Raw genomic sequence first — 22,499 nt, 5'->3', positions numbered from 1 at the left:
GCTTATTCCGAATGGCGAGAGCTAAAAGAAAAAGAAGGCTGCAAGGCTGACGCGGACCTCGCGTTTCTGCTGATGCGATTGTAAGTAACATTGGAATGGTTTCTCTCTCTCTGTGTGCATGTTCATACTTTCACTGTGTTAGTCATTGTTTGTACTGCCGTTTTTTCGACTTTTCGTTGCGTTCACCTGTCTGCTAAGCTCAAAACAACCGCGCCTGGCTTGAAGGAGAAACCAGAACAGCTGAGCATCTTTATGACAGTGCACTTTTACTTTCGCCCTCTGGGGGGAGCCTCGCTGGAAAAATAACCCCGGTTGCATAGTATACCTTTAAATTACCTTAAAACACAACCAACTTTTTGTCTGCCTAAATTCATTCATAAATGTAAAGTTGGGAGGATCTATTTCTGGTATTACATTACTATGTAATCTTGACCTAAGGAAACACTGTAAATGTAACTGAACCTCTCCCTCCTCAGTGGTTATTATTAATGTCTGTTTAAATCTTCTCAATAAAGTCGTCTCCAAAGTCTATAATTGTCCGCAGGGCGCTCAGGGTCAGCGTATCAATATCATCTTTCAGGTTGATTTCATGGCTGTAGTTCTTCACAGGAAAGATGCAGTTCATTGGGATTCCCACTGCTGCACTGAAGTCTCTCATCTGAACATTAAAAACCACTCATAGTTACAGTCTGTAACGTTTTTGTCTCATATATCTGACCAAACTGACTGAAACTCACTTTTTTTCTCAACCGCTTGCTCATGTACACATTTTTCAGGTCTTTTTCAATTTCATCGCAGAGTCCATCAATGTTAGTCATTATGGCTATTTGAGGAATTCCTGCAGGGAAAGAGAGACAAACAAATGTTCCTTGTGTTATATTCTGTGAGCGACAGAGAATGCAGTTAAAGTTTATTTCTGGATTATTCTCTGTAAACTAACCCAGCTCACTGGCTGTTTCTCTGACGTTCTTCATCTTCTGCAGAATTGATGGTTTAATCTGTGGAGAGTTGGCAGAGATCACACAGACCAGCACATGGACTTTGTCATCAGCAGAGGGAGTCGGGTTGTAGCCTGGGTCATGTTGAGTTAGTAGAGAAACTGGGTTGAACTGGAAAAGAGCATCAAATTAACAGCATTAAGTTAATTTCAAACAAACACCATTCTTGTTTTTGTATTAAGGGATTCATCCATTCATTGGTGTAGATTTTCAAGAATGGGTTTTTGCAGCTGTCACACCTTGTGACCCTCCTTCACATGTCCTTGTAAAGCCAGCTTGATGTCATTTTCATGAACTCCTCTGTTGTCCCCCTCTTCCAGACCCATCATGTCGATGAAGACCACAGGGTAAAATGTCTTTGAGCTTCCTTGTCCTTCGATGAATTTATGAGTCTGATACTGAAACACAGGAAAAATGTTGATCCAGAAAATTCCTTCTGCTGATGCAATAATTTTTGACTAGATCTATCAAACCAAAACTAAAAGACAGGAACCAGGAAGAAAGTCAGAGCAAATTTCCATCTATGTAGATGGACTGTATGAACACATAAATATGAACTTGATCCAGATTCAGTGTTTAAACAACAGCTGAGCAGATCCAGATCAATGCAGGATTGACTGCGTTTGGTAGATGCACAAAAACATCTCAGTGTCCCTACCGTTGTGGTGAAGCTCTTGTTGGAGAGGGTCGCTGTCAAAGCGAGATTGGAAATCCGGCCTCGAAATACGTTACTGACAGAGTTGATTAAACTGGACTTTCCATGACCGACAGGTCCGTACAGGAGGACTCGAAGGTATTTGATTTCATCTTTTGCAGGCTTATATTCCTGCACATATTGGCGATCCTCCTGTACTTTCCTGGGAACAGAAAGTACATCCCTTAGTTCTGTCCTAAAACCAACAGGACCCAACAAAAAATATTGAGTCCGTAAGGATCTGAACCCAGTTAGAACCAAAGACATGCAGAAGAATTTAAGAAAACAAAACTTTATGTTAATATTCTTAAAGTTTCACTAACTTTAAATGATTTCAACAGTTTTAATGTTTACTGAGAAATAAGCAGTTTTAAACTAGACTTTCTCAGTGAGAAATAGTCCACAGGTTCTTGTTCAGTAATATTTGGTTTTGATTCCCCAGCCACTTATCTTCTGGAAGATTCAATTCAATTTCAATTTTATTTATATAGCGCCAAATCATGAAACATGTCATCTCAAGGCACTTTACAAAGTCAAGTTCAATCATATTATACATATATATTCCTGGCCAAGAGACATATTTCTTAACCAATACATCATTGTTATGCCATCAAAAGCATGGCGAACTGCAACTCCCAGCATGCAACAAGGTTGGAACTAAAACTTTTTGCACCGCCCGTAGCTCGAGTTACAACAGAGGTTGTGGCTGCCCCAGATCGAGTTACACCCTGTGCCTGTAACCAAGCCTGCATGCAGTGGCTCTTTTTTTTCTTCTGTGTAGTGTCAATGTGTTCAGAAGTTCAGATGAACATTGTCTTGGCTGACGCCATCTTGTGCTTGGCAAGGAGTGGCTAAGCTACTCTGTGTTAGCGCTTGTTTATTATCTGGGCCTAAGCTATGTGGAGGGCCTTAGCTTTAAGCTGTTATGAAGCCACTCGTTGCCAATGGGCTAGTCATCCATAGCCAATTGCCATCTTGGGGCTCCAAGATAGAACTGTTTAGAAGCTAGCTGTTGCATGGACTAACAACTACTTGAGGCTAGCTCATTCACCTGAAGCATCCGCCATTTTAGCCTGATGCCGCCTAGTGTGTATACCAGCCATTACCTACCTCAAAGCGAATAGCCAAAACATCCCTTTAATGCTGTGCTACTATTTTGATAGTGATTATTCAATGTTGGATCAAGTAGGATTTAATCAAATTCTAATTACAAAATGCTACCTCTAAAATTAATAACATTTTCTGACCTTCATTTTCATTTGTTTTCTATTTTTCGGGTTTTATTTAGTAGTAGTAGTAGTAGTAGTAGTAGTATGTTAAAGTGCTGTTTTTAAACAGAATAATTGCTGCAATAGAGATTTATTGGTTTCATAAATGCTTACCACCTTAATTGCAGTTGATCTGTGATTATTTTGATTCAGCAATTGAATGGTCTCCAAGAGTTAGAACCATCTTCTTTTGAGTTAACAAATGAATATACCTAGACATTTTCATTTTCTTGTGGTTAATGACTAATGATTAAATCTCCAAAAGCAAATGTAATTAAGGTTATTTACTTGGCATGCGTAACTCAGTTCTACTACTGGTCAGACAACCCTCTTCCAGGTTAAATAAAGTAACAAATTGTTAATTAATAAAGCTGTAAGTGTAAGTGCTAATCATCAAATGCTGGTAGCCCTTAAACACAGCCATTTGAAACAATTTTCATTGTAGCTATCCTTTGATTTTGAATATATATTACAAGTTATGATTAAATTATAATTATTAATAACATTGATAACATTAATAATCAAACAGGTGAACTTTATTCTATAAAATGTTCATTAAAAGATTTTCAGGAATCATATTGTCTATAAATGTGATATTCATTCTGTTTATAACAAAACTTAAGAGTCCAAATACACCTGTTAAGATGCCTGTTTTTCCTTTTGTAAACAATGAGGCTACCTTCTCACCTTTAACCTGTACAATTCAACTGAAAACAATAAGGTGAAGAAACAAATACAGCTGCTGCAACAATCTGGCTATATACTATTTATTGACCATAAATGTTAGAAAGAATATGATTTACCTAAATGTTAGAAAGAATATGATTTATCATTTGCCTTCAGGTCTGGAAAAAATTATTTGTTCCATTTCAAGCTTTAAAAAGCAATATGATCATTTTAAAATCAGTCCTGAAAGACACAGGAATCCAATGCTGGCATCCTAATACTGGAGTAATGAAAATTCTCCTTCTGGTCCTTATAAGGAGACAGGAAGCTCAGCTTCAGGGCTCAAGAGGCAGGGAAAAAAGATCATTGCATTGGTTTTTGAAGGTTTGGGTCTAATTGTACATCAGTGTTGGCGTCCTCTGTGAGGATTTTACTCTTGTCTTTCCATCAATGATCTAAAAATTTTCTGATTTTGCTATGTATATTAATTGTTTCATATTTTCTCCAGTTGTTGATTACTGTGCTATCTGCTTTATAATATACTGCATTTTGTAACTTTTATCAAATGATACTTTAGCTATATGATATAATGTATATTATTTTTAATCTGTTTGCAAACTCTGGTGTTAGGCAGTTTTTTTCTCGTTTTTAACAGTAATTCAGATTTTCTGTAACTTATTTTAGACCTCTACCCAAGAAGACTTAATGGTGTAACAAAGTATTAGCTTAAAGGTGTGCATACTCATGCAACCAGGTTGTTTTAACTAATTTAAAACTGACTGTTTATTTTATTATTATTATGGTTTCTGGTTAAAATTAGTTAAAATTAGTTATGGTTTCATACAATGTTCAGTTTGGTTCTCACTTTTGGATTTTCACACAATATAATTTTAATTATAACTGTAGGGTGTCAGCCTTGTCAGAGTCTACAGTTTTAGAGGGCAGCATCAACAGAGATTTTTATTGCTTGTCAGCACTTCCACTGTTATTCCTGTCCTCCAATATGGATCTAAATCCATCTAAATGTTTTCTTTTCCTGAACTGCCCTGTTTCCATCCAGCCATTCAAAGAAACACAAAGTCCTATTGCTTCTTATACACAATTTATTTAAAATCTTATTTACCAATTTAAATGTTTACCAGTGAGTATTGAGCCTCATCTATCCCACTGCCTTTTTTTGTTAGGATGAGCCCACTCATGAAAAATGTAACCATGGATGTCTCTCATTTCCTATTATTTTTTATTTATATTTTCAAATCTAAGTAATACAAAGCAACGCCAATGGTCAAATACAAGTGTAGGTAATTTTTTAAACCCTTGTCTTTTCTAATTATGTTGATCTTCCTTTTTCTTATTTTTCTGCCATTGACCACACCACATCTTTATCTTGTGTTATTAATGTTATACTCCTCTTATTATTATTCATCCTTCTATGTTATAAAATATCTAGTTTTAAGCTAGAGAAGTTGATTTGAGTACCTGATCCACTTAATTCCTCCATTTCCTGTTACTTTACAATCGCTTTAAACCAAACTCAGACCGGAACCAAGCTAGCAGAACCTTACACAAAAAACTGACTATGAACTTTTTATTTCTTCTGTTTTTCTGTGTTGTTCCACAAAATAAAAGTATACAGGTTGACAAACAAACCAGCAGCAATAAAACAGTTATTGATCAGCCTAAGACAGTGTTGTTGTAAACTCACCCCCAGCGTAGTTCCCTCCATGGTTCATCCAGAACTGAAGGGAAACATGAATTAATCTTCTGATAAGAATAAAAAATATCAAATTCATCTGACGCTGTGCAATAAGTTGGAAACAAACGCAGTTTATCACTGCAGAACAAAGTCACAGAAAGTGTCTTGCTTTTACTTTTACTTTCTATTCTGTAATGTGTTTCCAATTGCTAAAAAAATTAAAACGTTTTGAAATAAAAGACATCCCTCACGTGTAGACATTTCATTTTCCTGATCATCTGAAAAAAAGGGAAACATTCATTAAACTGTTCCCAAAAGATTTTCTTCAATCATACTAGCCACAATACCAAAAGTATAACCAAAACATTTTAGCTTGTCTTTTTTATTTGACTTCATAGATTTAAACAACATTCAGTTTTTTTTTCAATTTTAAAACAGTTTCAGCATCAGGAACACAGGATAGTAATGTTTTTGCATTAGGAGGGGTTGTGTTTGACACTTCTGCTTACTAGAATCCTCATTGTCTTTCACAGGTTTACCTATAAAAAAAAGAGAAAAAGAAATAGAGGAAAAGGTGACTGAATATTGCACAGTAAATAGGCTGTTCATGATGAATATAGCAGACGTTTTTCTTCAGGATTTAAAGGTAAAGAAATTCTCAGCTGAGAGTTGATTGCATAATTACAGAATTGTTCTTCCTCTCAAAAATGTTAAATATTTTACAACTTTTGTGAACCAAGTCCTATGAATATGAAACAAAGTAATCTGTAAAGTAAAATGCACTCACCAAGACGTTTTTTGAACAAACCTCGCAACATCTTGCTTATGGAACTCTGGTGCAAAATGAATCAACAGTTACCGTCTTCTCTCTTGAACACGCCCTATCCTCCTACATGACTTCTGATGAATCACTTACTTTCACTTTATCCAGTCTTTGTTTTGAGGCAATGTAAACAATACATTATTTATCCTACCAACAGGGTCATGTTGCTCAATGAGTGAACTCGTAGGAATGGCATCAAAAAGTAATCAATTAAGACACAATCTCCATGAAAGTACAAATTTAACCACAGGATGTAAAGACAGCTGACAACGACATTCTTCGCATCTGATACCAAGTTAATTACTTCAACAGGTGTTTAAAAATGTATTGATGTATTGCATTAAGTACAAATAACTGTTTAATTTAAAGTGTCTCAGCAAGACTACTTTTTACCTTGTTAAGAGTGTTGTGTTCCAGGTGCTGGACCCAAAGGGCAGAAAACCAGGCGTAGGGAAAAGGAGCAGTTGACAGTTTATTTAGTTCTTATGGGAACAGGTACAGGTGGCTTCTCCAGGAGCGGGGCAGGTAGAGGAGGATGGAAAGCTCACAGGAGTGGCAGCTGGATAAGTGGAGGGCGGATGGTGTGGCTCGGAAGCAGGAGACTGGTTTGGAATGAGATCCTAGGAAGACAGAGCACAGGTTAGGTTACTGCAGAAAATAGCTAAAGGCAAAATCAGATTGCTTTCACTGGAGAGGAATGCAGGCCGATCTACCAACTAAACGGTGACCATCTGGCAGCGAGCACACAGGAGGCCAGGCTCTAAATACTGCTTCTGATGAAGATCGGTCACAGGTGTGTGCAGCCAGCTCCTCCCCGAGCCACACCTATCAAAGAGAGAGAACACACCCAAACCACACCCACACAGGCTCACACACCACAGTACACCCTGTGGTCTAAACGACGCCTCCTGGCGTCTTCCCAGGCTTGTCAGGGAATTTACGGTAGAAGTCATCCAACAGCTGCAGACTCAGAATAAGACGACAAGAAATCCAGGATCGCTCCTCCGGACCGTAACCCTCCCAGTCCACGAGATACTGGAAACCACGTCCCCGACGCCTCACCTCCAAGATCTTGTGGACGATAAAGGCAGGATCATTGTCAGGGTGGGAGGAGGGGGTTCGGCCGGAGGGCTAAGGGCACTGGAGGACACAGGCTTTAGCAGAGACACGTGGAAGGTAGGATGAATGTGCAGGGAGTCAGGCAATTTCAGTCTCACAGCCGAAGGATTGATTACTTTCTCCACCTCAAATGGGCCAATATAACGGGGAGCAAGCTTCTGTGACTCCACCTGCAGGGGGAGATCCCGTGTAGACAACCATACCTTATGACCCGGTTGGTACAGGGGGGCAAGAGAACGATGTTTATTTCCAGCATCTGGTTGTGCTGGACAGAGCGAGATCTAAATCAATCAATCATGCTAAAGACTGCTGCTAAGTCATGATAAACTGAGGGGACACTGGAAACATTGGGAGGTGTTCGAGGGGGAGGCGGTAGGTTGTCGGTAGTGGGTAAGGCTGCACGGAGACAGTAGGAGTGGCACTGCACGCTCCAACTGATGATGGAAGAAGTCTGCCAATCAATATGGGGGTTATGGAGTTTTAACCAAAGGAGACCTAAAACCACTGGAGACACAGGAGGGGGGAGGACATTTAACTGAATCTTCTCCCGGTGGTTACCAGAAATCACTAGAGAAATGGGTTTGGTACGATGAGTTATAGTAGCAAGAAGTCTGCCATCCAGTGCATTAGCATTTAAAGGTTTGGCAAGAGGCTCGAGAGGAATTTGTAGTTGATTCACTAGCTCAATGTCAATAAAATTGTCGTCGGCACCAGAATCTACTAATGCTAAACAGGGTAGGCTTATCCCAGCACAGGTAAGAGAGGCAGACAAATTTACACGAGGGGTGGAGCTGGATTTGGAAGTGGTCTGGCTCACCAGGGCACTCTCCCCTACTGGTGAGCCCGGTCTTTTGGAGTATGGGAGCAGATGGCTATATAATGACCCGTTTGGCCACAGTAAATGCAGAGTTTAGCTTGCATCCGCCGTTGGCGTTCTCCAGGGGTTAAACGAGCCCGCCCAACCTACATGGGCTCCTCCCCTGAGCCAGAGGGTTGTCAATGCGAATAGCTAGTGAAATTAATTCATCTAATGAATTTGGCATCTCTCGAGAAACTAAATCATCCTATATCTGGTCTGAAAGACCATTAACAAAAACTGCTCGTAATGCCCTAGCGTCCCACCCACTTTCAGCGGCTAAGATGCGAAAATCAATGGAATAGCTAGCCACAGAGGCAGTCCCCTGACGCAGAGATAACCGTTTTTCTACCTCCCCACCCTGAATAGGATGGTCAAAGACACGGCGTAGCTCTGAGGTAAAATCTTCATAAGACTGAAGAGCCCAGGATCCCCTATGCTTCATTCTAAGATAAAAAAATCTGCATTGTGCTGTATATGCGCACATGGTTTGTGGTCTCTGCTTCAATCATTCTGGCAAATATGCTCAATTGGCTGAAATCATCTACAGGGGTTGGACAATGAAACTGAAACACCTCTCATTCTTGTGTGGGAGGTTTCATGGCTAAATTGGACCAGCCTGGTGGCCAATCTTCATTAATTGCACATTGAACCAATAAGAGCAGATTGTGAAGGTCCAATTAGCAGGGTAAGAGCACAGTTTTGCTCAAAATATTGCAATGCACACAACACTATGGGTGACATACTAGAGTTCAAAAGAGGACAAATTGTTGGTGCACGTCTTGCTGGCGCTTCTGTAACCAAGACAGCAAGTCTTTGTGATGTATCAAGAGCCACGGTATCCAGGGTAATGTCAGCATACCACCAAGAAAGACGAACCACATCCAACAGGATTAACTGTGGACACAAGAGGAAGCTGTCTGAAAGGGATGTTCGGGTGCTAACCCGGATTGTATCCAAAAAACATAAAACCACGGCTCCCCAAATCACGGCAGAATTAAATGTGCACCTCAACTCTCCTGTTTCCACCAAAACTGTCCGTCGGGAGCTCCACAGGGTCAATATACACGGCCGGGCTGCTATAGCCAAACCTTTGGTCACTTGTGCCAATGCCAAACGTCGGTTTCATTGGTGCAAGGAGCGCAAATCTTGGGCTGTGGACAATTTGAAACATGTATTATTCTCTGATGAGTCCACCTTTACTGTTTTTCCCACTTCCGGGAGAGTTACGGTGTGGAGAAGCCCCAAAGAAGCGTACCACCCAGACTGTTGCATGCCCAGAGTGAAGCATGGGGGTGGATCAGTGATGGTTTGGGCTGCCATGTCATGGCATTCCCTTGGCCCCATACTTGTGCTAGATGGGCACATCACTGCCAAGGACTACCGAACCATTCTGGAGGACAATGTGCATCCAATGGTTCAAACATTGTATCCTGAAGGAGGTGCCGTGTATCATGATGACAATGCACCAATACACAGAGCAAGACTGGTGAAAGATTGGTTTGATGAACATGAAAGTGAAGTTGAACATCTCCCATGGCCTGCACAGTCACCAGATCTAAATATTATTGAGCAACTTTGGGGTATTTTGGAGGAGCGAGTCAGGAAATATTTTCCTCCATCAGCATCACGTCATGACCTGGCCACTATCCTTCAAGAAGAATGGCTTAAAATCCCTCTGACCACTGTGCAGGACTTGTATATGTCATTCCCAAGACAAATTGACGCTGTATTGGCCACAAAAGGAGGCCCTACACCATGCTAATAAATTATTTTGGTCTAAAACCAGGTGTTTCAGTTTCATTGTCCAACCCCTGTATATATTATATTCATAGGACAAATGTTAAATTTGTCTAGGATGAACCCGGACACAGCACGCACACACAGAGCTAGTTCTTAAGAGTGAGTTTATTGAATAGTGTGGAAGATGGATGATGATGGACCAGAGTCATTCAACAGACGGAGGTGTAGGGTGCAGAAGCTGGCCGGCAGGAGGCGTGTGGAGAGACTGACCGGGAGGAACTCTGGAGCCGAAGGCTAGCGACCAGGACAGAGCATCTGAGCCGAGGTCTTGGAGAGCAGAACCTCTGAGCCGTGGACCTGAGAGCAGAACCTCTGAGCCGTGCACTGGAGAGCAGAACCTCTGACCCGTGCACTGGAGAGCAGAACATCTGAGCCGTGCACTGGAGAGCAGAACATCTGAGCCGTGCACTGGAGAGCAGATCCTCTGAACCGTGGACTTGAGACCGGAAAAGCTCACCAGGAGATGAGAACAGGAGTGGGAACAGAGCTGAGCTGGATCTAGGCTGAGACTGGAACAAAACAAAGCTGACGGAAAGTCTATTGGCTGACTGTAACAAAAAACCAAGTTGAAGGGAGTCTTCAGGCTGACTGTAACAAAAAACTGAGCTGACAAGGATTCTGGCAGAAACTGCGACGAGAACTTCTTCTTCTTCCTCTTTTCCTTTTGTTGGCAGATTTCAAACAACTTATATGTGCATACCGCCACCTACTGTACATGAGTGTGTAGCTCTATGGTACAACCTACTATATTCTATTTTTTTATTTTGTGTTATGTAAAAATAAAAACAATGCTTTATTAATTACCATATTTTCCTCTATATCTCCATCTCACCCTAATATTCCTTTAATACTCCATTCTCTCCCATTTTCCATAATTACTTTCCTCATCCTCTCTCTTTCCATTGCATATTTAATGCATTTCATCAGAACATGATCCACATTTTCTTTTGCTCCACAACCCTCACATATATCATCATTTCTCTTCCCTAGTATATACAAAAACTCATTCAGATATGTGTGTCCAGTTCTTAATCTAGTAAAAATGATCTCTTCCCTTCTGCTTCTTTCTCCATAATTTTTTTTCTCCAGATTTTTGAATCCTATATAATCTTCTTCCTTTCTCATCTTCATCCCATATTTTTGTCACATTTCTGTTTTTTTTTAATTAATGATTTCCCTTCCCCTTTCCCAAATGTAATCTCAACTGCATTCTGCTTCATGTGCCGGTTCCCAACAGAACTGAACATCTATTCCATATCTAACTAACCTAAATAAATTCTGATAAATTTCTAAAACAAGGTCTTTCCTATTATTTCCTCCTGAGTGAATACTTTCTATTGCAGCTTTTGAATCTGTACAGATTACCACTCTATCCGGTCTAACCTCCTCCACCCACTGTAAACTAAAAAAATTTGCAACCATTTCTGCTGTGTAGATCGATAACAGGTCTGTTAATCTTTCACATTTACATATATTAAACTCTGGAATGTATATCCCTATTCCCACATTTCCCTTTGAATTTTTTGAACCATCTGTGTCTATTTTTAAATAACTATAATACCATTGTCTAATATATATGCTAGTTTTAACCCCGACTTCATTATGTTTCCATTCTCTTTTCATTTCATGTATTTTAAGGTCAACTTTGGTTTCTGGAAACAACCATGGTGGATCAGCACTAACGGCGACAAGAACACAATGAGGTGAGTCTTATAAAGAGGTGAACACAGGTGGCAACAGATCAGGGATAATTGCTGCCTGACAGGTGACGGGAATGAAAACTAATTAGTGTCCAGAGGAGTGACTAAAGCTGAGCAAGGGAGAGCCAAGTGAACTACAAAATAACAAAGAAGCCAGACAAAACTTAAACCATGACAACAAATCTATCAGTAAAATTCTGTTTATAATAGTATCCATCTCTATATTTATTCAGTAAAAACCCATGTCTTGTACATATGGAACCATTGGTTATCCTGCACTTGCTGTTATTGCACTTCTGGTTAGACCTAAACTGCATTTCGTTGCCTTGTGTAATGTACCTGTGTAATGACAATAAAGTTGAATGTAATCTGATCAAATCTAATCTAATTGAACTGGTGATAAGCGCCGACGTGCATGTCACGCACACACTGCTGCAGCCTCCGCTGGTGCTAGTGGGCAGGTAGACATGGTTTCTTGACTATGTTCACGCACAGAGCTGTAATACTTTTCATTGTGATTGAGATAGGTGCAGTTAATTTTACAGATCAATTTTACAGGTTTTAGCGCATATTTAGACAGAAACAAGAAACCAGAGGGGCTGCGGAGAGCCGAGGTGTGGTGGCATGGGCGTGTTTACCTGCTGAAGGTAACATGGAAACTTCTTCATGTTTGTATTTTGATGCGCAAATTGTGAGCCAGACTCAGATTAAGAAGCTGGCACATGAAATAAATAAAGTGAGAACACACACAGGTAGATCATTAGAGTTTAGTCTGAGAATCCACATGGTCTCTGCTTCAGAGACTTTTCAGGTTCTGAGATCATACATACATACATACATACATACATACATACACACACACACACACACACACACACACACACACACAAATCCTCTACTAGGCTAGTGAAACTTAACTACATAGCAAAATGAAGATAAAAGAAGCTAAGGAACTAGTTACATGCAAAACAAAAGACAAAACAAAAGTGGTTGATCATAATCAGATTAATTCAGCGAATCCTTGTTCACTGCAGATCTGACAAAAAAAAAAGCATGGAATGGAGTTAAAAAAAAACATTTAGCATGTGTTTCAACACATTCACAATGCAAAGCCCAGGTTAAAAGAATGATTTGTTGAAACAACATTCTGAGGACTGGTTTGTCCCGTAAAATCATTTAATTCAGAATCGCTTGCCTGTGTTTATGCAATTCTACCTCCGGGCACTAGGGGTCGCTGTAGCAAATCGGTGGCTAAGAGGTTACAAAATAAAGTTATCAAAATTGCTTTTACCAACATTATTATTCGGTAGTAATGCGGGGATAAGGCTCATAGCACCATCGAAGGATGGCGGGGCAGAACAGTTACACTTTATGCTTTAAAACGTACTCCTTTTGAAATGTCAGAAACCAGATGTTAGCAAGGCTAATAGCAGTTAAGGCTAGCGTGAGCTACCTGTTAGCCCTTTTGTTCTAAACACCATGTAAATTGTAAATGGCTTGTACTTGTATAGCGCTTTAACTAGTCTTGACGACCTCCAAAGCGTTTCACACTACAGTTCAGTCATTCACACATTCACACCCTGACGGTGGTGAGCTATGTTAGTAGCTACAGCTGCCCTGGGGCAGACTGACAGAGGCGAGTGTGTCCAACAGTTTACAAAACATTTCCCAATAGACCTTTTAACATCTCCCTCAGCTCGCTGCCCAAACCTGTCCTTTGTCTCGTGTCAGTTCTGTTCAGTTTGGCCATTCACGGAAGGAGCGTTGAAGGAGGAAGCTGTTGGCTTGTTGTCAGCGGGCTAGCGCTTGGCTCTGCAGCCATGTGGTCGGGTCGGAGGCCTGATCCCTGCTGCGTTCTTTGACCCGGTTGCAGTCCAATTTGAGCAGGGGTTTTCCTCAGCATACAGCCTTCAGCTCCATCGGGGTTCGCTTTTCTGCAAGGCTGCGGAAAAAATAAAACAAGGCTGTTTTTGGCATGCAGGATCCTTCCACCTGCATCTGATTATGAGGTTAAGACAGCAAACTTAACTCTGTATTTGCCCGGACATGTTCCCCGGCGATGAGAGCTTCTCTGCTGAAGCAGGCAGTCGAGTCTAGCAGACCCTGGATCAAACGTGGCTGGCCCAGCTACATTCCTTCAGATGTCCCAGCAGAGGAGGCCATATGGCCTCATGGTCCAGGCCTTCTCCTTTGTCTGCTCTGCGAGAGTTGTTGTAGAGCTGAAGAAGTCTGCAGAAGTGAAGAGAGCTCTTTGTCTGAACCAGGGAGAGGTGGTCTGCTCCTTCTCTCACCAGGACCCCTGGTGAGAAGGAGGGGCCGTCCCCGTGCTGTGAGGGTCTCATGTTGCGGCCAGAGTGGAATTCCTTTGTGACCCCCCCTCCATACTACAAGTTCAGAATTCAATATGAGATCAATTATTCATCATGGCGTACTTATGGCATAACAAATCAAATGTTATTAAAAATTGTTCAGATAGGACAGGGTTGTGAAGAAATACTGTTAATTATTCACAATCAATGCCATATGTCAGCACAAGGTCTAAAGTATGGAGCCGAGAGTGCGTCGGTTTGTGCATACTTTGAGCAAAACCAACTGAATCTAGGATAGTTTTAAAGGCTACGCTAAGGTTATCACATTCTGTGTCAACATGAGTGCTAAAATCACCCAGTATAATAACCTTGTCAGTGTTTATCACCAAATCAGATAAAGTCTGACAACTGATCCAAAAACAGAGCAAGGGCCTGGTGGACGATACAAAACAACAAACAAAAGAGGTTTTATTGCTTTGCAATTTGGATGAGGGAAACTGAGGGTTAAATGTTCAAAAGAACTGTAGTTATTCGTTGGCCTGGGACTAATTAATAAATCAGACTGAATGATGGTTGCCACTCCTCCTCCTCTTCCCACAGATCTGGGAATGTGGAAATTTGAATAACTGGAGGGGGTTGACTCATTTATACTAACGTAGTCCTCTTGTAGCCAGGTTTCTGTGAGACAAAATAAATCAGTTTATCAGAAATCAATTCATTATCTAACAAAGTCTTGGGAGGGAGAGGCCATATATTTATTAGACCACATTTAATTGTTTTATTTTTTGGTTCAATGTGAGCCATATTGATTATTAGTGTCGAGTTATTACGAGGTTTGTCTGCCTGAACTCGACCAGGCTTGGCACGAGGCAAGAAAACAACTCAGATCAACTTAGTCATTTATTTGACTTTTGTCACTTTTTGTTGAATCATATTCAGGTTGATAACCTCAAAGAGAAAACAAACAGAAATTAGTTCCACTGTGAACCATAGTCACACATGCAATCATGTTTAGTTCTCTATCTTAAACTTAGTCTTAGAAAATTAAATAAAAAAAATTCAGATCAGTATGACCAATCTCATTTCATGCTTTACTAGAACATAAGTGGGAGAATAAAGTGAAATACATACCAGTAGCGTCTCTGTGCTCCACTGACTCAATCCACACCCAGGGCAGACAGACAAAGGCCACTCAGGTGCTCACCCAAGGTTAATCACCTTAGAGCTTCTTGCTCTACTCTCCCTCTCTGAACACCAAATGAACACTTGGGCTCTCTACTGCCCTCTCACACACTCCATGCACCAAATAGACATCACCACATCCCAGAGTGAAAAATATATATAAAAAATGAAAAGTAAATAGCATATATCACATAACCCAACTATTAGATTTTTATAATTTGTTCTTTTAGATCAGTTTTTGATCTGTTAAGTTTTGGCCGTGGGAAAGACACCGTCTCCATAGGGTAATGGGTGGGTAACAGTACAGAAGCTGCAGAGAGGTGTGTTAAACTACGGCTCTGCTTCCTGTTCTGGACCCTGGCTTGTCAGCATTTAGGAGAACTAATAAATCCGGCCAGATTCCTAGAAAGAAGAGCTGCACCATCCAAAGTGGGATGGATGCCGTCTCTTCAGATCAGACCAGGTTTTCCCCAGAAAGTTTGCCAGTTATCAATGTAGCCCACGTCGTTTATGGAGGTATGGCATATTATTAAATATGTAAATAAATACATGCTTTCATGCTGAAATACTTTATGCTATTTAACAAAGAGAAATGTTTTCTTATACATTAATAAGTGTATAAATGAATACATTTTTATATTTTGATAAAGTTGGATTGTTCATTTAAATTACTTTCACTCCTCTCATAACTTATCCAGAGCCTTCACTACACACCAACAACAATTTCTTCATAATTTTGCTGCAGTGCATGCACACATCTATACACATTTTTTTTAAAGACCTGGAAAAGTTTTCTTTAAAATCTCCAGTTCATTACAGTGTCTGACATTACACAGCTTGTGACTAGGGCTGGAGCTTAAACCCCCTGAAAAATAAATGTTTTGCACAGCTTCTTGCATGTGCTGGCACTCTGTAACTCCAAGGTACTCCATTTAGCAACGTCACTCAGCCGTAGTTTGTGAAATACATACTACATAAGCATGAAATTATGGTCCATCGGTTGGGTTTCTGCAATGCTCACACCAGGTTAAAACACATCTTCAGAACCAATCTCACTCCAAAATGGTGATCTGCACCAACTAGTTTCAGTAGTTATTGGCAGTTATGTCAGGAAATACAGGCACAGCTGATGAGGCGTGTAGTCTATGCCTTGAGTACTACTCCTAATTGGGCAAGATGGGACACACCTGCAGTCTACCTGTTGCTTCCTGCAGGAGAAAGGCGAGAAGACACACCACACAACCACCAGCAGTTCACATGACTGAATACCTGACACTTAATAAATTGATTCATGAGGTTTATTCAAACTTCTGATAGGACATAGAATCTTCTTTTTAGATCATTATCACATCACCACCTTAAAAAAAAACACTCCTGAATGGTTACAGTACCAATGCAATTTGATATTTATGCGTAAGGAAAGGCAAAGTGAGATTATTTGTACAGCTCCTTTGTAAGCCGGGTAACTGCAATTGTTTTACAAGGAAAACAGAGGTGGAGGAAACTTGATAAATCAAAAGGATGAAAGACAGGTCACATAAAAGCATTAAACGTCACATAATCAAACAGAGATCTGTTTACATGTCTAAGAAAAAATGGTAAAGTTCACATTCCTGATTTACAACAATTTCTGTCAACAGAATAAACATTTTCCTCTTATTATCTTGCATTATAATGACACTGAATGACATGTCAACAGACATTTTGTTTACTCTGTTTTATTTCACTTGTAAATCTAACACTGGGAGGAGCTGTTTCTGCTAATACTTTGCTCTGTTATCTTAACATAACCCAAGTTTTACTTTAAAATGTAAAATCTATTTATTCTAGGATAGAATAAATACAACTGAAAGTTCCTTTTACCTCTAAGTTCCAAAACTAGATAAAAAAAGAGTTATCTTAACGCAAACTTAATGAAGCTTTAACTGTCCTATAGATATAGAGCATATGTAACTGAACCTCTTCCACCTCATTGTTTCCTCTAAATCTCTGTTTACATTTTTTCAATAAAGTCGTCTCCAAAGTCGATCATTTTCCGCAGGGCGCTCAGGATCACAGTATCGGTATCATCTTTCAGGTTGATTTCATGGCTGTAGTTCTTCACAGGAAAGACGCAGTTCATTGGGATTCCCACTGCTGCACTGAAGTCTGCCATCTGGACATCGAAAACCACTCATAGTTAGAATCTGAAACACGTTAGTCTAGGAATGGGAATCAAAAAGCGGTTCCTGTTCAGAACCGGTTCCGTGTGTTCCAATTCCATGGCACCGTTTGGCAGCTCGCTTAACAATTCTCTTATCGATTCCAGGCAGCACCAGAGCTGGGCAGCACGACTTACGTCACGTTTTTTACGCAAAATACGCACACGGCATTCAGTAAGCAAGTACAACGTGACCAGGTGTAAGTCTAGAAAAGCAAAACAAGAAAAATGGTGGCCCATTGGGTAAAGCGATCGAAAGTTTGGCTTCATTTTAAAGGGGAATTCCGGTCAACAAGGAAAAATCAGTGGATCATTAGCTAGAAATAATTCTCACTGATGCAAAGCCCACTTATTTTATGCCACTTTGGTCTTCTTTTTTCTAAAGTCGCTTGTAAATTTCATGAGTTGTGGGGTTGCAGTTTTTTGGGCTTGTTTCTAAAAGTGAAGTCGATTGTTTGGGCTCTTAACTAAGTGACGATGAAATATCTCTCCACCTCATAACTCACTGCAGCTCATCCTGACAGCAGCAGAGAGTAAACTCAGAAGGAGCCGCTCTGCCAGTATTTTCTGCAGTTTACGGTTGCAATATTTGATGATAACTGCTGAAAGTATATTAGGCGGTGCAAATCATCATTTTGAGCAGAGATTGGTTCTAAAGATGAGTTTTATACTCATCGTATGACATTGCAGAACCCAACCCATAAACCATACTTTAATGTTTATTTGTTGTCTTCTTATGTCTCTAAAATGTTAAATTAGTATTACTTTAAATTGAAATGCTTAATACCATGCCCATCTTTGTTTAAGAGGTTAAAAAAATTCCCCCAAATTAGAATCGATAAGAGAATCGATAAGGAATCTAATCGTTTCATATCTCTGACCAAACGGTCTGAAACTCACCTTTTTTTTCAGGTGTTTGCTCTTGTACACATTCTTCAGGTCTTTCTCAGTTTCACCACAAGCTTCATCGATGTGCGTCATCATGGCCATTTGAGGAATTTCTGCAGGAAAAGAAACTCAAGTTAATATTTTTTTTTTAGCTGTTTTCAGTTTGAAAGGTTAAAGCAAGTAACAGTGAATGCAGATATATTTCTTCTTGGATCATTAAACTCACTCAGGTCACTGGCTGTTTCTCTGACGTTCTTCATCTTCTGCAGAACTGATGGTTTAATCTGTGATGCGTTGGCAGAAATCACACAGACCAGCACATGGACTTTGTCGTCATCAGAGGGGGTTGGGTTGTAGCCTGGGTCACGTTGAGTTAGTGGAGAAATTGGGTTGAACTGGAAAAGAGCATCAAATAAACAGAATGAATTTATTTCAAACCAGGCCTCTGCAACCTTTACAATCCAAACAGCAATGTTTACCAAATGCTAAACAAAACTCATTTAGAGCTGAGAAACGTTACCTTTTAAAATAACATAATATACTTTATACGTTTTGATGAATATTTTCTATGAGAAATTTGCAATAATTGTTAAAAGAAACATTCTAATGTTACTTTTAGCAATTAGAAACATTTTATATCAATTGTAAATTTTGAAATATAAAGGAACTTTACAATTGATCAACAAAGTGAATGTGTAATTCTTTTTTCTATGATTATCTTATGGTTATTTGTAAAATGACATAAAATAGAAGCACATAGTTTAAAACAAACAAGAGAATTTGATCTAAAAACTGAATACGTTACTTTTAGTGTAATGCGAAAATTCAAAGAAATGCTGTTATTATATATAATAATGTTATACATCTATATTTAAAATATCTGAAAACATAGATATTTTTTTTTAAGACAAATCATGTTTTTCACCAAAGGCATTGAGTTGCAGACCCCTGTTCTAAACAAACACCACTCTGGTCTTTGTATTAGGGGATTCATTCATGTATTCATGCAGATTTTCCTGAAAAGTCCCACCTTGTGTCCTTCCTTCACGTGTCCTTTCAAAGCCAGCTTGATGTCGTCTTCATGAACTCCTCTGCTCTCCCCCTCTTCCACACCCATGATGTCATTGAAGACCACAGGGTAAATTGTCTTTTCGTTTCCTCGTCCTTTATTGAATTTATGAGTTTCAAACTGAAACATAGAAAATGAGTTGATCTGGAGAAAATTCCTGTTAATAATGCAATGATTTTTCTAATTGATTCATTAAAAACTCAAACTCAGAACCAGAACTAAAGGAGAGAAAGCAGAAAGAAGGCGAGAGCTGATCTCCATCTAAACAGATAGACTTCATGAACGTTTAAACAGCAGCTGAGTGGATCCAGATCAATGCGGGATTGAGTCGGTTCTGGAAAATGCACAGAAACATCTTAGTTTCCCTACCATTTTGGTGAAGCTCTTGTTGGAGAGGGTGGCACTGGCCAAAGCAGGAATGGAAATCCGTCCTCGAATGACGTTACTGACAGAGTTGATGAAACTGGACTTCCCATGACCAACAGGTCCGTACAGGAGGACTCGAAGGTACTTGATGTTATCTTGTGCAGGCTTGTATTCCTGCACATATTGACGATCCTCCTGTACGTTTCTGGGAACAGAAAGTACATCCGTTAGTACATCCGTTCAACTTAATTAGATTAAAGTAATTTCTTAAAGTTTCATTAAGATTCAAAGATTTCAAACACTTTATGTGTTTACTGGGGAAGAAGAGGCAAGTTCTTATTCAGTAATGCTTGGCTCTGATTCTGTAGCCTCTTATCTCCAAGAGACAATTTGAGGGGAGTGGTGGCCTAGTGGTTACTGAGAAGGTTGCAAGTACCCAGTTCGATCCCCACAGCCGGCACTCTGGGTCCCTGAGCAAGACCCACAACCCCTTTAAAGAAACTTCTGCACTTAATTGCTTGTTATACACAATTCATTGAGGTTTTATTAATCATTTTAAATTTTAAGCATTGCATCCCAATGCATAATAATCTGGTATAATCTAATCCAATCTGATTGAATTTGACTTTGGTGCCTTGAGATGATATGAATTCAATTGCATTGAAAAGTAAATGCATTTTATGTACCTTGTAACCATAATGTGTCACAATACGTAATTCATTTTCTACTTATGTTTGTGTCTAAGTTATTACAAAGCAATGCAAACGGTTCAAATACACTTGTAGGATATTTTCTAAACCTGCACTTTATAATTCTATTGCCGTTATTTTTCCTTGCACTTCTACACTTGACCACACCACATCTTTATCTTCTGTTATCAAAATACATCAGGTTATTGTACATCCTTGTATCATAAAAACAGCAGCAGTAAATGGACATTACTGATCAACCATTAACAGTGTTGCTGTAAACTCACCCCCAGCGTAGTTCCCTCCACGGATCGTCCAGAACTGAAGAGAAACATGAATTATTATTCTGACTGAAACAAAATGCCAAATTCCTCACCATGATGTGCAATTATTTTACCAAGCGGAAATACACATATCAGAGCAGAATAAGGTCACCAGAAAGTGCCTCACTTTACTTTCACTTTCTCTGTTCTGTGACATATTTCTACTCTGTGAAAAAAAAACGATTGAATTACTCACGAGTAGATGGTTCTTCTTCTGCAAATAAAAACACAAAACAGAAAAGAATTAATAAAACTAGTTCCAAAAGATTTTCTTCAATCACGCTTGACACAGATAACAAGTAAGACAGATTTTTTAAATCTATGCTGACACATTTAAACTGCATTTGTATTCTTTAACTTTTAACTCAGTGTCAGCATCAGATACAGAGGATAGTAAATTTGTTAAATTAGGAAGTGTTGGGTTTGAATATCCAGCTGCTGAAGTTTATGGTTTTGGAAACACTGGTAGCACAGAGTTAGCATCTTTTCCCTCTCTCTCAGCCCCCTCCGGGTCAGCCTGCTTTTATTAAATGGCCACTAGTGCCACAGAAAAAAAAATAAAAAATAATAATAATATTGAAAAAATTAAGAAAGAATTTAGCTTTTTTCCCGCCCAGGATTTACAGGTAAAATAAAATCTCAGATGAAATTAGAACCAAAACCTTTTTTCTGCTGACATAAAATATCCTAGAACAGTTTTTTATGAATTGCATAAAAGTAAAATGCACTCACCTAAAGGTTTCTTGAACAAACCTTGAAACATTGTGCTTTTATTGCTCTGCTTTCAAGTGAACCAATAGGTACCGTTTCCTCCTCTGAATAACGTCCTCTGCTCTGAACATAGACACAGCCTCTGATGAATCCCTTACTTTCACTTTCTGCCTGCTCTGTTCTGTAGTTATATGTAGATTATATACTTTTTCTCCAAATAAGGACATTTTGCCCATAGAGTGAATACATAAGACTGACTATTTACGCTGACATTTAACAAAAAAACAAAAAACTAAAAGTAATCAGGTAATAAACACAGTCTCTAACAACACATTTAACCACGAACAATGTAAACACAGAATTAACAACACCCTCTGCATACTAAATTACATACCAGGGTTATCCAATTTTTGAAAATGGTAAATACATACTTTATTAAAACATACTCTCACTAAAAAAAAGATAAAGGTTCAACTAGTACAGACCTGCTGATCAAGAAAAAATTAAAAAAAATTATTGATTTTACATGTGTTTACTTGCTTTCACAAAAAAGGACTGTTATTTTTTCAAAGAGCTGGATAGCAGTGCCTTCTACCTCAGGGTACAGATTTAAAAGCAGTAAGGAATCTATGCTTTTCTAAGACTACTTTTTACTTTCTTAAGTGGTCTCTGTTAATAGATGTGTTCCAAGTTATCCAAACTAACGCCCAGCAGCTAACTGTTAGTGGTCACTATTTTAATCAATGTATTTTTGTGCTTCCATCAGGAGCACCAGTAAGATTTTAATAAATGTTCATAGTGAGTTACATTTTGGCAGCCTTAGTATATCTCATATCCACCAGCTTTTAAAGGAGCGTGTTTACTAGCTGGTTAATGAGGACAAAGACACCTTTCCCCTCTATAAAACTATTAAGAAAAAAAAAAAAATAAAAAAAAATATATATATATATATATATATATATATATATATATATATATATATATATATATATATATTGTGTGGTGGTATCATTTATTTATATGTGGTTCTTCCACAGTCTGTATTTATATGGATGTCATTAAACACCTTGATAAGGGCGGTCTCTGTACTGTGGTGAGCATGGAAGCCAGACTGGAAAACGTCAAAGCGGCTGGTCATA

General features: G+C 39.2%; 2 protein-coding genes across 2 annotated transcripts; both read right to left on the bottom strand.

The window, feature by feature from the left end:
- Positions 1-472: 472 nt before the first annotated feature.
- LOC105924489 (interferon-induced protein 44) lies at positions 473-6,140 on the bottom strand. The gene is made up of 7 exons (XM_036135025.1): positions 6,131-6,140; positions 5,332-5,365; positions 1,657-1,855; positions 1,238-1,396; positions 941-1,109; positions 738-838; positions 473-658 (listed from the first exon to the last, which is right to left on the bottom strand). Exons 1-7 carry the CDS (start codon positions 6,138-6,140, stop codon positions 497-499), a joined length of 834 nt encoding a protein of 277 aa, XP_035990918.1. The 3' UTR covers positions 473-496.
- Positions 6,141-16,438: 10,298 nt separating this feature from the next.
- Positions 16,439-21,479, bottom strand: LOC105923753 (interferon-induced protein 44). The gene is made up of 8 exons (XM_036135016.1): positions 21,382-21,479; positions 20,846-20,863; positions 20,614-20,647; positions 19,641-19,842; positions 19,233-19,391; positions 18,429-18,597; positions 18,215-18,315; positions 16,439-17,269 (listed from the first exon to the last, which is right to left on the bottom strand). The coding sequence occupies exons 1-8, from the start codon at positions 21,410-21,412 to the stop codon at positions 17,108-17,110; spliced, it is 876 nt and encodes a 291-aa protein (XP_035990909.1). The 5' UTR covers positions 21,413-21,479; the 3' UTR covers positions 16,439-17,107.
- Positions 21,480-22,499: the final 1,020 nt, after the last annotated feature.

Source organism: Fundulus heteroclitus, unplaced genomic scaffold (genome assembly GCF_011125445.2).
Source record: "Fundulus heteroclitus isolate FHET01 unplaced genomic scaffold, MU-UCD_Fhet_4.1 scaffold_98, whole genome shotgun sequence".
Classification (NCBI taxonomy): domain Eukaryota; kingdom Metazoa; phylum Chordata; class Actinopteri; order Cyprinodontiformes; family Fundulidae; genus Fundulus; species Fundulus heteroclitus.
The sequence above is the reverse complement of the archived record's forward strand: the minus strand, read 5'-3'. Positions and strand labels throughout refer to the sequence as shown.